At 38.2% G+C, this 16,214-nt stretch overlaps 2 protein-coding genes across 28 annotated transcripts in view; both read left to right on the plus strand.

Annotated features, from left to right (window-relative positions):
- The first annotated feature begins 15 nt into the window (after positions 1-15).
- LOC146461172 (TM2 domain-containing protein 3-like) lies at positions 16-10,140 on the plus strand. Its single transcript, XM_085087060.1, has 5 exons — positions 16-398; positions 572-664; positions 4,614-4,680; positions 7,032-7,107; positions 8,285-10,140. Exons 1-5 carry the CDS (start codon positions 51-53, stop codon positions 8,451-8,453), a joined length of 753 nt encoding a protein of 250 aa, XP_084943186.1. The 5' UTR covers positions 16-50; the 3' UTR covers positions 8,454-10,140.
- Positions 10,141-14,194: 4,054 nt separating this feature from the next.
- The window catches only part of LOC146461173 (uncharacterized), a 49,225-nt gene continuing 47,205 nt past the window's right edge, over positions 14,195-16,214 (plus strand). For 25 of the 27 annotated variants that reach the window (XM_085087206.1, XM_085087211.1, XM_085087215.1 and 22 more), the window contains exon 1: positions 14,195-14,390. The gene's annotated coding sequence lies outside the window, so the exon portion shown is untranslated. The remainder of the gene's footprint in view (positions 14,391-16,214) is intronic. The other 2 variants (XM_085087234.1, XM_085087235.1) reach the window with 1 other exon arrangement.

The raw sequence follows: 16,214 nt of genomic DNA on the forward strand, positions 1-16,214 counted from the left end.
TAGTAGCTGGTGCCCAGACCTTTTCAGTTTCACACGAAAAACAAAAAAACATGGCGGAACTTCTACGTTGTATGTATACAATCGCTTTTGTGGTTATTTTTGCTTTTCGTGACAGATGTACAGCACAATCGAACACCAAAGCTACTTCAACTATTCAAATTACAGCCTCGAGCTCTCAGTCTGTGAAAGTTTCGTCATCTTTAGCACCCACAAAAGCAACACCAACCAGCAGTTCACCAGTGAATACTGTCGACTCGTCAGATTTTCAATGCCCTGACGGAGTGAAATGCAGCGATCTCGGCGCCTCTTGTATTAAGTGTAATTTCAGTACATCGTGCACTTACGGGGAAGATGTTGAAGTAAAATGCAGTCCAATTAGTACCTCTGTCAATTGCTTGGTAAGAATATTTACAATGTCAGTTTTGAACGAATCATTATGAATCGAATCATTAATTACGAATCATTTAACACATCATTATGAATTCGAAGTCTAGTAGACATTCTTCTGTGTTCCTTTGGATTGAATGTTTGATTTCAACTGAACCTTGTGCTCCTTTTTATTCCAATATAGGGACCTCACAATTTTAGTAGAACTATGAATTGTAGATACTGCTATCAAACGGATCCAAAGGATTACACTTGCAAGGAACAATCTGGCTGCGAGGTAAGGAACAACTTTCAGTAAACATACATTGTGTATACAGTAATTTAATAAGCTTAATAACATAATAATAACAACTTTATTTGAGTCTCAAATCTTAATAGCCGAGCAGTCAAGTGCCCTACTAATTTGGGAGACTAAAAAAATGAGGATACCTATCTTTCGAGTTAAGAACCGAGTTAGGAACCAAGTTGGGAACCGAGTTAGGAACCCATGTATCGATTAGATATATATGTACCGATTGGCTTTTTCTTTCATCTGGGGAGAGAAAAACTTCTTGCGTACCTGTAATAGTTGCCAGGTCGGAATGCATCAGTAGAAAGTGTCCATAATCCCACTGTATGAATATTATATCTACACCAGAACGTAAACACCGTACATTTTTAGACTGTGATTTTAGCTCTCCTGTAGCTCACTAAACCTTCTATTTTATGTAGTAAATTTCTTAAGTCGCCGTCTTTCACCTCAGCTGGCCACACTTCCACGCGATCATGTTTGATTTTACCAGGTTCATTCCTGAAAGTCACCATAGTGGTTCAGAAACACAGCAATTTTCAGGTAGATCGAAACCCATTAACACCGTACGTTTTGGAGATAAAAACGGATTCATGTATTTCATCGCCGACAGGACAGTATGGCCGAAGGCTGAAAACAGCATAACCAACTTTCCAGGAACGCCTCGGGCCCGTATCTCGCCTTCATATTTGTTCACTGCGATTTTCAATCTATCGAAGTCAAGCTTTTAAAGGCACACCACAGGATCTCTCTCAAGGGTTTGTAGCTGTTGCGTTTTCTTGACTTGGGGTCCAAAACACGATAAAATACAATAAATTATTCACGGCTAAAATTAAAGACCTTCGCTCAACAATATCTCGGACAAAAATCATCCAAATTGTGTTCGAATTGTTCGTATTGGCAATACTTCTTTTGATCAGCGGCTCTATTAAAAGTGGCGATAAACAACTATGTATTTGACCACTCGAGTTTTCCTGACATCATGAGCCTGTGAAAACCTGAGGTTGAGACCATTGCATGACTTAAAATTAATTTCGATTTCTGAGATTTGCCACGATCCAGATTTCAAGTACATATTAATAGCCTAAAATCGCTTAATGACTTGCTTGTTTCCTTTGAATTCAGCAAACCTTTCTTTCCGCGACAGTGCATGTGGGGCACGCGAAACCTAATGGGGGTTCGAAAAGGACTAAAGGAGAGGAGAGAGGAGCGGGAGTGGATAAAAACGCCAACAGAGGCTACACAATTAGGCTGCGTAGCGGTCTTTTTCTTTTCGGGGCTCGCAATATCTTTTCCGCTCTTTCTCGTGCCCCTCTCGTTCACATTTGAACTTTAGTCTTAGAAAAACATGGTTTAAGATTGGTTGTAAAGTGCTTCATTGATTCATTGTTAAATCGATTAAAACAAAGTTATTACAAGGAAGTTGTTGAGCAATGAGTGGTCATCCCGACTATAACCTGACTGACTTCAAAATTCTTGGTTCAACTTCAAATAGGGCATTCTATTTCTAACCAGGCGAAGCCCATAGTTTAGAGGTAAAGTGCTGATCGGAACTGATGCTAGGCTAATACAAACACGATTTACCTTGAAAAACAACAACAACAACAACAAACAGCCAAAAACTTGTCTCAAATCAATAACCAAATAGTCTCAAGTTTGTTTAACTCGCTTGCCAACTCCTAACTCGGTTCCCAACTTGGTTCCTAACTCGGTTGTTAGTTTATCTCTAAAAAAAATATAAGGTAAAATCTATTCAATTAAGATTGCAGTAAGTCAAGTTAAGGAAACCTAATAATCAATTATCATTAATTAACACTAAAAATTATTTATTTGACAATTAACTAGATAGATGAGTGGCAAGAACAACGCATGCATTCGTTGTCCAACAGAGAGCTCAGGCATCAAACTTTCTTATAGGGATTTTTAAGTTGTTCAAACTTTTGGCCTATCTTATATTTTTAGGCAGTTTTCCCCATAATTTTGGTGTGCATGCATAATTTACATGAACAAATTTACATGCTTTGTGCATAAGAGCTTACGTCTAGATCTTACAGTAGAAAATTTTTGAGAATTATATTAATTATTGTTTTCCTTACAGTCACATACATTGTACATTATTTAGTATTGCATACTACTCTCTTTTAAAACAAATTTTTCCGTGATCCAGAATGTTTGTTTTATGTTTTCTAGCAAAACAAAATGAAAGACAAACCAAGTTTTTGCATTTTTATGCTTGATATTCAAGAAAATTGAAAATATTTCTAATTTTTCACAGAATTCCAATATCACCAATCAATTCGGAAAAAACTTTTTCAGACCAGCACAATTTCTTTCTTTCAGTCATGGTTGTCAGAAGTTTATAGAAATGTAAATGGGTATTGTGCATCAATCAGCGGCTCCCCTTGGGACCCATCCCCGGGGACCCTGGGAGATTTATCTAAACGCCCTTTCAAACCTTATCAAATCCCCTCAGGTATAGGGCAGAGGAATTCTGACAAATCACCTGCCCACAGGATGCAACAATAAGGACCAGTGTTCTTGTTAATGCACCAGACCAGCTATTTGCTGTGCTTAGACCCTCATTTAAAGTTTCAAGGCAGTTGCCGTTCCACTTGACCAAAATTAATAACTAGTTGTATTGTATATTTTTTTAACTTTCTTTTAAGGTTTTGAGGGCCGTTATGTAAAATACAGTCAACTCTCTCGTAAGCGACCACCCTTGGTGCACGACAAAGTGGTCGCTTACGGGAGGTGGTCGCTTACAAGAAAGATCAACAAAATAAGCCTAATGCTAGACTGATGAATTAAAAATATTACCCTAGCAGCTAAAGTTAGGCAAATAGAAACTAATTTATTTGATTTTTCACATCTATTCATTCTTCTGACGAATCTTTGTGTAACATTTTAGAAGAGATCACTGAAACAATTCCCATTTACCTACAAATCTAATTATAGTAATCTTCTCTGTCTATAAACTGTCAGTTGTCCGGGGTAGCGTCATTAAAAATTGAACTTTTGTTACTTCTGAGTAATTTTTTACTCAGATCATATGCGAATATGTTGGGTGGTCGCTTACCAGAAACAGAAAACAAAAGAATATGTCAAATTTTTGGCATAAAAAGTAGTCGCGGTCCCTTAGAAATTTGAGTGGTGGTCGCTTACGAGAGAGCTCCTGAAACAGTATTTAACTGAGAAACAAAACAGTTGTTTACGAAGTGGTCGCTTACAGGAGGTGGTCGCTTACGAGAAGTGGTCGCTTTAAGAGAGTTGACTGTACTGGGTTATCGGTAATAATGTATTTTACCCTCGGTAAATAAAGTTTTTTACTTTCTTTTCTTTTTCTTTCTAAAAATGGAGAAAAGACATACAAATTATGCAAAAACTATGGTTTTTGAGTGCTGTGAGTTCCTGGGATGCACATGAAATTTGGTGAATTGGGTACTACCCAGGATTGGACTCCTCAAAATAGAAAAGGGCCCTCAATTTTAGGTGGCTGGAGTTCCCATGGACCCCTAAGTTTTAAAATTACAGTAGTAGGAACTCTACAGGACTGTTATCAAATGGTATAATTAACTACAGATCCTTGTACTTGAAGCAAATAAAGGAATGGAGCTTCTTTGTCTTCTCTTTGGAGATCTTGACACAGGGGCCATGGTGCCACAAAAAGCACAGTGGTCCCTGCTGACCAGCGAATCCCCAGGGTCTGCCCCCTGGTATGCAATCTCTATACAATAGTGATATTTTCCCCCACACCCTTTGGCGAAAAATATCTGGCAATCTCGACAAATGCCCCCAGGTTTCCGTGGGTCCCGAGGGGTGGCCCCTAGGTGGAAGCCATTGATTGATGCATTGGTCACCAAAGATTTGCATTGAAAGAAAATTGAAAGCTGTGAAACTTTAATTGCTGACTCACCCACTTTATTATTAATGGACATAGGTGGTGACTAGTCCAAGACAGAGATACCAAACTAACTGCACTGTAAAGGATAATATTCTTTGCTTAGGTGAGTACTATGCAACTTGTTTGTTTTTTAATGTAGTAGAATTCCATCAACACAGCTACATGTCCAATGATTCATGAAAGTTTTTTCAATACACTGTATGAGAGTGTTGACGACATTCATTACTATCACTATTGTCCCACCCTCAGATTACATGCAGTCATTAGAGCTAATTGTTCTGCGTATCTCGAGATACTCGGGTTTCCTATGGGTGGTGCCTACTAATACAGGGATATTTTGCACGGTTTACAACTATTTGAGAAAGCAGAACTTACATGTAGCAAGAGCTCTTGCTTGATATCCAAAAAGAAACTTTGGGGTGACCATGCATTTTTCAGAGATAACTAATTAGCTTCAATATGGAAAATAAAATGCCATACATTGCTTTGTATTTCATGTACTGTTTTTTAGAGTTATTATTAGTGCTTCATTATCTCTAAAAAAGGCTTGGTTACCCCCAGTTTTCTTTTTGGATTTCAACAGTCCAGTATGCTAAGATCTGCTTTCCCCGCATAGTCATAAACAAAACAAAAATACTTCTTTATTAATAGGCACCGTTCTAAAGAAGTAAAGTAGTGCAACCTATGACAGCATACAGCGGGCATAAAAACGGAAAAAAGGGTTTTCAGGTTTCTCATAATTACAAGCTGCTGATAGTTGGCTAAAAAACAGCTTCTTCAGAGTTTCAGAGCCACGTAGTTTTGTAAAAGGCTTGTTTTAAGTGTTTAATAATTAAACCTGTATATGAAGCACTCATTTGCTAAGGCCCTGTGTTGATTCAGATGCCAAACTTTTCATGTGCCAAATGTAATTTATAAAAAATAACAAAATAAACAAAATTATAACAAGTATGCATGGCCCATCATGCTAGGACTTTTTGCCAATCAGCAGTGCTATTATCATATTGTTCAGAAATTCATTAGAATAATTCATGCATTAGGCTTATAAAAAATTTGACATCTGAATCAAAGTTGTTTCAAAGCCATTCCACAGCCGAAATTCCTAGCTAAGTACCCTGCGAGCAGAGGCCCTTCGATCTTCCTAGATACTCGCAGGGTACTAGCTGAGCCATTACCAAGTTCAAATAATCAATCATTCACATTTTGATTCAGATGACAAACATTTCATGTAAACTATGTAATTTAAGGTAATTTAGATTCAGCTCTAGATTGTTTCCAATCCCCATTTTCTCATGTGATTGTCAAGATGAAAGTTGTTTCAAATCTGGAACTCTCTCCCAATGTGAATTACCTCTTCATCTAGTTTTTTCACCTTTAAGGAAAAAATGTACCCATAAGTTGCAGTTTTTATATCTACATGTATCTGTAAAATCATGAATTGACCAAGCCGCACTTATGCAGCACCATATTTTCTATTTATTAATGACGGCCGAGGTGGCATCTCTTATAAGCCTGATGGTTTCTTGAGGTCTCCTTGCCATTTCCTTGACTTGTAAATTGAATGATTTCTTTTTTTTCTTTTTTTTTTTTTTATTAAGGGAAATAAATGATGATGATGAAGATCGTACATGTAGAGCTGTATGTTTTAATGAAACTGCACCATCTTCATTTGGAAAGGCTAGCGCATAACTTGGAGGGAGCGCCAAAAGAACCAAGGAGGGGGGGGGGGGTGGGGTGGCTGTATAGCTTGGTGGGAAGAGGAGTGAGTAGTTTTGGTGCTCTCCCCAGGTTGCATTCGCCATTGAAAACCAAGATGGCCATATTTCTATTGAAGCATAATTATGATCCCAACAATCGCACAGGAATGTACATGTAGGACTGTAAACAGTTTAGTTCAGCTCAGGGAAAGTTTGGCATCTAAACAGGGCCTATTAGCCACCTACATTCATGACTGGTACATGTACGTATATCTAGATTTGGTAGCCATTATCTACTCTGAAACTTTACACGAACCCAGGGTTTGGTTCAAATCTAGTGATAGAGTCTTGCATTGTTTTTGCATTTTAGTAATGATACATATTTAAGTCTCAGTTTTAGTTGGAAGATACACTGTACATGTACATGTAGCATGGTGTCACCGAATGCATTCTGATCAAACACTGACAAGCAAAATTATTTGATGGATTATTATTGATATATACAAGTAGACTGAAACATGTACCAAATTAATGGCTTTGAAACAAAAATCAGGAATAGGTGACCAACAAACTAGATTTTGTTAAATAGGGTCAGTGCTGCTTCAGAAACTTTTAAAAAGTTATAATGAAGGAAATTAACATTGATAACTGAGATCTAACTAACACTAGAAACTCTTTTAGCGTTCTTTTTTAAACACAAAAGCACCTATTACAGCCATGATGGTTTAAGTTATTGTGTTCATTTTACCAACTAAAGGTAACCGTACATTTCCAAAGTTGCTGTTATGTAATTGGACATCAGGATATCGATGGTCAACTGCAGTTTTACTAAGGTATGTACATTGCCATGTGAATAACCATCTTTATCATTCACGACTTGCTCCTGTCTGGCCTTGTAGCTCGGTCAGTAGAGCACAGTAGTTGATTGAATCCAAAAGTCCTGGGTCTGATTCCCAGCCACTGAGGTGTAAAATTTTTTTTTCTTTCTTTCTTTTTTTTTTTTTTTCTTTGCCTCGTGAGGTTTCCTGTTTCCTTCCTGGGGTTAATGGGGACGTGTCATGGGGTTTTTGACTACTTTTGTTAAAAATGGTGAAGTAAAGACCTTCACATAGCTACAAAATAATTCTAGAACAACAAGAGGAAAGAAATCAACTCAATTCTTGAAAGGAACAACTCGTGATCTGCTCTAGCGCATTCTGGAAACAAAAATGCGAAAACGTTAGCCTAACATTTTTCAAGTTTCAATCCATACCGGCTTACTCTGTCTCTGACCAGAGGCACTTATCGATAGTTTTATTGCACTGGGGTGATAATTTATAATAAAACTAGAAAATTAGGTTTTTTGTTGTTTCGGTTGACAAGCAAACATTTTTGGGTTTTGAAATGACATCAAATTCGCATGACACTTCCCCTTCAATGCTCGGTTTTAGATTCATGACTTCAACTCAGCACTTTAACATACACTACCAGAGTTAATTATCTCATTTACCATTTGCTCCGACCATTTAGAAACTGGGAGTGTTGGTGAGTGCTTTATAAGAACAATAACTCCAACGGATAAATCTTTGTTCTCCAGGATTCGGTTGTTCAAAAGCCGATTAAGGCTTATCCATGATTAAATGTTAATCGAAGTTTTCTGCTCGCTCACTAAAAATGTTTTTAATTGCTAATATTTCAAGCTAATGTTAAAGAAAAGTTTACGTCAAAACTGATGGCAAAAATCTTTTGGAAAATTTTTTATGAAATTAGTTATTAAACTCCAATCAAAGTTCACGTTAATCCAGGATTAGCTTAATTGGGCTTTGACTGGGCCCATAATTCTTTATTGTAGTTACACTGTAAGGAATGCCATATTGAAATCACAGTTTTGTAAAACCATAAGCTTTTTTTATCAGTTCTGGAAGTAATGTTCTGTTTTGTTGTTATTGTTGTTGTTGTTTTCTTTTTGTTGTTTTTCTTTTTGTTTTTTTATTGTCCTCAACATCCGTTCCTCTCTTTGTCAATCTGCAGCTTGACGCTTGGAGGTTTTGGTGTGGATCGTTTTTACTTGGGACACTGGAGAGAGGGCCTTGGAAAGCTCTTCAGTTTTGGGGGCCTAGGAGTGTGGACCCTTGTGGACCTCATTCTTATCATTATTGGATATGTTGGACCTGAGGATGGCTCACTGTACATATTCTAGAAGTCCTTCATGACTTGAAGCTACAGGGCTATGAATTAATATATGGTAATGACCTTCAACTCCCGGAATTAGACCACTGCTTACATGTATGTTAACCGTGGAGTGTTTCAAGGTGGTGTGGAATCAAAGACTACTGGCTTGGTACTTCACAAGGATTACAGTCAACTAGCTCTCGCCTTGAGGACATCTCGCTATTATGGACACCCCGATAATACGGACAGCAGCTAAATCCCCGTTAAAAGTAAAGTACAGACGTTTGACTGAAATAAATTCCCGCTATTGCGGACTCTCGCTATTAAGGACACTAACTCGCGGTCCCGAGGTTGTCCGAAAGAAAGGGAGTTGACTGTTTTTTGTTAATAACTAACAAGAGACATTTTGAGTGATCTGACAAAATATTCTACACCTGTACATCAACTGTTTTTTGCACAGTTGCCAATCAGCAGAATATAAAATCAATAACGATGGCTTATTTGTGAAACATTCGCATATATTGAGATACCTTGTACTGGCAATGTGCTGTTGGTCTTCCATAAACAAAAGACTGAGAAGAGCAGACTTGGATTGACTTATCAATGCCACTCAGCCCAGTGCCAGATTAGCACTGCTATCTGCACCAAGGATTAAAGATCATGGATAGCACTGGATGGACGTAATTATCATGTGATAGAACGGTTTTCAATTTAGTATCGTAAAACCAAAACCAAAGTTATTACTGTGTACAACGAACCACTCAGAACTCAGGACAAATGCCCGGATGTAACAGCCGTAAAGCGCGGGAAAACGCGTGCGACTAAATCACGATTGGTTTTGGTTCTGTTTCTTATTGGTTGAGAAAATGGGGCGAGTTTTGCTAAAGCCTGGTTTACACGTACGACGCAAGCATAAGCACAAGAAACCTACGTGTATACCGGTGCGACGCAAGCATAAACGCTTTGTGCTTGCGCTTGTGTTGATGCTTGCGTCGTTCCGGTTAACACGTACGACGCAACGACGCAAACATAAGCACAAGCACAAGATAGAGAATGGAACGATTTCCATTCTCGTTTGCTTGTGCTTGCGCTTGCGTTGTTGCGTCGTACGTCTAAATCCAGTAAACCGGTACAACACAAACATAAGCACAAGCGCAAGAAAAGGAAACTGAAAAACAGTGACAAGTTGTCAGCGTACATTCTAGTTACTCATGCGTTGCCATTTTCCGCCATGTTGGAATCAAATCTCGCGCCAAAATGCAGCCCGGCCGTGCGATTGCGCCAAATTTTTATGCTTCTGTGCTTGCGTATGTCACCTTATGCTTATCGTACGTGTAAACATCCTTGTGCTTATGCTTATGCTTGCGTCGTACGTGTAAACCAGGCTTAAGCAAACACAGATCGCAATAAAACAAAACCAAAGCAAATGCGTAATAACTTTCGACACTGAATTGAAAACAGCTCAATACTGCTAGTGCGTGCACAGCAGACATTTTTATTTGGCCGGCACTTCTGCTATGGAGCCGTCCCGTGTTTGTACAGTGAAGTCCTTCCAGTCGTGCTACTTTTCCCTTACATTTACCTGCAGCTGATGCAACTACACTGTATATATGGACATTTACATTTAATCCTATCTGATGTGGACAGCAAAGAAATAAATTATAGACTAAATCAGATGTATCCTAGAGGCTACAAATAAAATGGCATTTCTAAGAGTTTTGGTGACAAGTAACTTTTTCATGTGCTGGTAAGTGCCCTGTTTCATTACGTATTTTTATGAAAACATTTAACAGGCAGTTTCATCCCAGTGTACGGAACCATGTTTTTTTTTAAAAACATTGTTTGGGAAGCTACAGTACGTGTATATCACACACTTGAAAGAGTGTTTTATCCGATTTACAAACAGCTCGAAGTTGGTTTAAAAATCTTGGCTGCACCTCGATTTTTCAAACCACTTCTCGGTTTTTTGGAAATCTGTTGAAATACTCTTCCACTCTGCTGGGCCACGTCTTTCCAACCCATTTCTCGGTTTTTGGAAATCGGATGGAATACTCTTCCTCGTCTTTGACATATTACTCTGTACATAATAAACATTAGTGTTCCCAGACAAAAGTATACAGAGTTGGACCAATTACAGAGTTCTCTTCGCTTCTGTTTGACAAATCAGATCTGAGAGCTTATCAAGAGCAGTTCCAGCTTCCGCACATACAACTGTATCCTCGCCAGAGGGTGAAGAGACTGACAACTAGGGAGCTTAAGCAACGACGACGGCGACAACAACGACAGCGCCACAAAACAATAGGTTTAATAAGGAAAAACAATCTCTCTGCACGTGCGTTTTATATTTTGGAACATTTCTTTGCCGTCCTCTGCAAAACAACAACGTGAAATGACCAAATTCTAGGTTTTTTGGAGAACTTGAGCACACGACGGTGAATTTTTCATTTTCTTTTTTAACTTGAACGCCACTCCTACCAATTTGGTTCTTGGATAGTTCGCCGTTTCTTTAGAAGTTGAGCGAGTTGAAATAGTCGCGAAGTAGCACAAATGAAACAAAGTTGTATTTTCAGGTGACGTTTTCGTTGCCGTTGCCGTCGTCGCTGCTTAAACTCCCTAGCGTCAAATTAAAACATGCACTTATTGGAGATCACACAAGACCAGCGAAATAACATGCTGACAGTTCATAGAGAGCGCGGTATGTGTGCTATGAATGTGTCTATACAAGGTTGAATACTGCTCTTTCAATCATCTAAATTTGAAATAGTTTGAAGTCAACGTTAAATCCAAATCAGCTTCCTTTATAATTATGAGTGAGCTAACGCGAGCACACTGCCCGTCATATGCAAGTGTTGTCTTCCTAATATCATGTTGATAATGTCGGTAAGAATTTGTCGAGGCATGTTAGTAAAACAGGTCACAAAATACATTGACTTGGGATCAATCATGTTACTCTTTTTGGCAGTTACTCAGCGGTCAACTTGGGTACCAGACTGCGAGCAGTCTCCGTGTTCTCCTAAGTTCTGTAGCGCGCGATGGATCTAGCGAGCGGTGAGGCCGCGAGAAACGCGGGCATGGAGGGGAGGAAGAAATAGTCGTACTTTTTCCTCCCTCTTCCCAATCGCTCCTCGTTCACTTTTCTAATTTATAATTTTACTGTCACTTTGCTCACGTAATCTGAGGGAAAATGTACGATTGCTTGGGGTCTACTTGAGTACCAGACTTTCAGTCCGAGTGAATTAAGCAATCTATTTTCTAACCGGTGACAGTTCAGTGTGATCAAGTGAAGTACCACATGAATCAGCCACCTTGGCGTAATTATATTTCTGTTAACAAAGTGAGCTCTACCGGTTGGATTAGCAAAAAGAAAACTATCACTGAATGGATGGGTATGGAATGCTGTTATTTGGGTTTAGCGACTAAGTTGTTGCCAAGAATAGTTTGGTTAGGCTAGAGCTTCGTGAAATATCATGGATTATAAAAACATCCACAGAGAAAACAAGATCTGTGAATTTTCTTTGTTCATAGGAAATTACAGCTGATGAATCTTGCTGGGGGAAGCCCAAGTTTACACACGTCAATGAAATGGGCTGGAAGTCTTGTACATTGGAGCCATGGGCTAATACAAACACCTCGCTATAACGGCGACTTATTTAAAACTGGATCATTGTACATAGCAATTCCAGAGATTTGATTGGCTTAGCAGCCATAGTATATGAACCATTCCGGCCCAATGAACTGCGACCATTAAATTGTCTTCGGTTGTTCTTGCAAAGAACTAGATATATCAAAATAAATAAGTTAGCTACTAAGTGCGACCATCGTTTTCCCGAAGAACAAGAATTTCGCGACAAATAATACTTCAAAAACATCGTCGTTCTCTGATTCGCCAATGTTGCACGTCCCATTCTTTTTTGCGCATTTTAACTCTGCTGTTCTCCTCGATTGAAAATAATCGCAAAGTGAGGTGCGATCTCGTTCCGGTGAGTCCAAATGCGCAGTTACTCCAAGGAACAACCCTTGATCCTAGTTTAAAAAAAAAAAAAAAAAACTAGTAATATTCAAAGAGTAGGTAGCGCGTTCGATGATCGCGAGTTGTCACATCGATTTCAGACTTGCCTTCGTCGGATTGGCTAAGAAAGCAATTAGAGTATAACTTGACTTGCCCTTTTCTAAAGTTTACTTAGCATCGAGAGTGGTGTAAAGTCGCCCATTGCGCTCGTTATGTTTAGCGCATTGTTTGTTCTCCACAATGATCGTTTCGTAATTGTTCTCCAGTCAGCACCAAAATATTACTTTACTTTTTCTGTACTGTTTTCTTGCTTACACTAATGTCTACGTTTGCAAGGTTTTTTTCGAATTCGTCAGTTGTTATTCGGTGTATTTTCTACTAGACCTAACCTGGATTTAAAATAGAGTAGTCGGAAAATCAACGCGAACGACACCATCTGCATTTATTTTCCACAATCCTTGTTCCCGAATGATCGGGCTTCGTCTTTCTCTCCTCTTAGTTTGGTCCGAAACACTTAAGTTGTGTAGTCTCCAGGGAAACGCAGTAACCACAACGATTGGGAGCCCCTTAATTTGAACGACCGAAGTTCAGTTGAAACTTTATTCGAGCAAAATTCAATTAATATAGCGTTTGGAGCAAACAAAACTTATCTGCTAAACGAAAGGGAAATATCACATTTATTAGCATGCCAGCTGAACATCATGGCCGCTTTGAAATAAACAGAAATTTGATATCTTTAAATTTCCTCGTTTAATTTGTATTGCGTATTTTTCAAAATTTTCTGCAGATGAAAATTTTGCCCTAGTACGGCATTTTGTTTTTCACGATTGATTTATACCATGTTTGGCCTATTCGCCCACGAACACAGTGGTAAAGCTGAATGTGCATGTTCTGTTGGTGTACGACTATTTTTGGGGGAAAAAGTTGATTACACCCACCATTTGAACTATCAGACATGGTGCGGAAGTTGATATTGCGTAGAATTCTTGCTCTACATGCGGATGAAGACGTCATTAAATAAAGTTCCTCCTTTAAAAAAAGCTTATGTCGTAAACTGCCTTTTTCCGCGAGTATAAAAAAGTCTCATGTGAAGGTTTTTCTCAGGTTACTGTCGCCAACTGTTAAAATTACCCAATTTATGAACGTATGCGCGCAACTCCACACGTAATAAAGTCTAACAAAAAAACGTTTATTAAGTAATTTTGTTTCCATTTGCGTTGGTTAAACCAAAATTCGAAAAATTATGCAAATAAAGATACCGGGTTGATCCTTTTATGCCTTCTGGAAACCTTTGGAAGGCTCCATTTCAGTTCTCAATTATGATGCTCTTTTATTTTAATTAGGGCAACCTTCCTACTTTAAACAATGTTTCACGTGAGGCTTCGACAGCCTAATTTCTCGTTGTAAAACTGCCTTTTTCCGCGAGTATAAAAAAGTCTCATGTGAAGGTTTTTCTCAGGTTACTGACGCCAACTACTAAAATTACCCATTTATGAACGAATGAGCGCAACTCCCCACGTAATAAAGTCTAACAAAAAAAACGTTTATTAAGTAATTTTGGTTCCATTTGCGTTGGCTAACCCAAAATTCGAAAAATTATATATGCAAATAAAGATACCGGGTTGATCCTTTTATGCCTTATGGAAACCTTAGAATTTGGAAGGCTCCATTTCAGTTCTCAATTTATAGGAAACTCTTTTTTTTTTAATTAGGACAACCTTCCTACTTTAAACAATGTTTGATGTGAGGCTTCGACAGCCTAATTTCTCGTTGTTATGGAAGCATCAAGAGAAATCTACAGCCGAAAAAGATATTAAGTGAACCGGCTAAATACAACGACTGGCCATTTGCTCACAGACAGGAGACAGATGCAAAAGTACTTCGTACTAGAGGCGATACCGGCTACCCATTAAAGAATATATTTGCCTGGTTTGCAGCAACAAACGCACTTAAAAGGTACGTTACAATAAAGCTCATCCATTGTTTAGTTTTAGCAAACGATTTACAGGCGAAATTGAGTAAAGAAAATGTTTGAAAGTACATTAGCTGACATAATCACAATTCATGTCTATTTTACCAAAAAAATATTTGTTAAAGATTGTTATAAAACAAGAAATAACACTTTTTCTGGTGATACTGGTACACAAAGGAAAGGAGATTAATTTCCTTTACATTAGCTCGGTCACATATCGAAGACATTAACTTGTCTAATGTTCATATTTTAACAACCCATTGTGTCCACTACAAGACATGTGATAGTCAGGTGTTGATATCAGGAACCTCACGAAAGCACGGCAAAGAAAACGTCTTCGTTCAACTTGCACAATGTGGCCGAATTTATCCAGGAACATATTAAAGGAAGGAAATACAATCAGCAGAATGATTGCGGAAAGTTAAAGAAAAATTTACCGTTGTGTGCTATGTTCTCGTTAAAACATTGAATTTGTTCATTTCTCTTTGTTGTCTTGCAGAGGACGTGAAAGAAATTTTCTTATGTTTTAAATCGCGTACAGAATGATTGTTTTCGTTTTCTTGAAGTTCTCGTTGCCGTTGTCGTCGTGTTTTCGTGTGATCGTTAATATTTTGCATAACCGCCAAATTGTATCGGCTATCTTGGATTTTTTGACCTCCAGAAAATCACCCTACTCGAACCAAAATTGATTGAAATCAGTTGAAAAAGAAATTGTTAAAATAGCAGGGCTTAAAAACTGCAATACCGAAGAAAATTCACAAAACAGTGAATCTATTTTTATATGAAAAATCTCAACATTTTGGTTGACGCGGGCTATCAAGACTGGGTTTTAGATGTTGCGCGTGAAAATGTGTAGGAGGAAAATCATAAACAGCTGCTGAAAGCTTTTTTGTCTTCCCCAAATTAACGCTACAAAATATATACCTCCCAAAAAGTGGAGAAAAGGCTAGCACTGGGGTTAGACAGCCCTGCTTTTTTAGGACTTTAATTGTACTACAATAACGGAGACTTGTGGATATAGTTTCTAGCTGACTGATTATTATAAATGCACAGTTTCATTATGGCTCAAGAATGAACAAAAACAGGACGAAGTTCATTAAAACAGGAAAAAGTGTTCAAACGAGTGCAGTCCGCAAAGCTGATCAACCGAGCGCACAGTACTTAGCCTGCTTTTTAATAATCATTTAAAGGGTCGTTCTATTCACAACCAAAAAGGAAATTGGCATGGCTTCGATCACAGATTTAAGGGTTCGGGCAATTTTTGTGTAAGATTAATAGCCAAGTTTTTTCCAATATGTATGGATTGTCTAACTGAAGAGTCACTGGTAGACGAGAATAGTATTGTTGTCGCGGTAGTAAGCTTCTATTAAAATGAATAAGTCATAGATCTAAGGTAAACTTGTTACCTTTAATCTCTCTGGAGAAAGCGAGTACCTAAAGTGCGTACAAACACCAGAATCCACTGATTCCCTTTAAATTATATGTATTTGCTCAATGGACCAATAATTGGATTGTCGAACGTGACAACGGTTTCTGGTTGTTAGGAAATCTTCACAATATTACGCAAATGCTTGGCACTTCACAAACTTCCTTTGCGGGAGAAAACTGTTCTTTGTCTCCCAGTGAGTCCGCTGTTGTGCTTTGTTTATATGTTCAGTAAGGGATTAAACTTTCTTTGATTTGCCTCATTAAACACAACACTCCGATAGACGTCTGGAACGGGTAAGTTTGTTGTAATGAAGATGTATAAAGTGTAAGAAACGAGAGCCAAAGTCCTCGGTTTTAAATATTTTACAAGAAAATGTCTT

Source organism: Pavona decussata, unplaced genomic scaffold, assembly GCF_977016875.1.
Source record: "Pavona decussata unplaced genomic scaffold, jaPavDecu1.1 SCAFFOLD_201, whole genome shotgun sequence".
Classification (NCBI taxonomy): domain Eukaryota; kingdom Metazoa; phylum Cnidaria; class Anthozoa; order Scleractinia; family Agariciidae; genus Pavona; species Pavona decussata.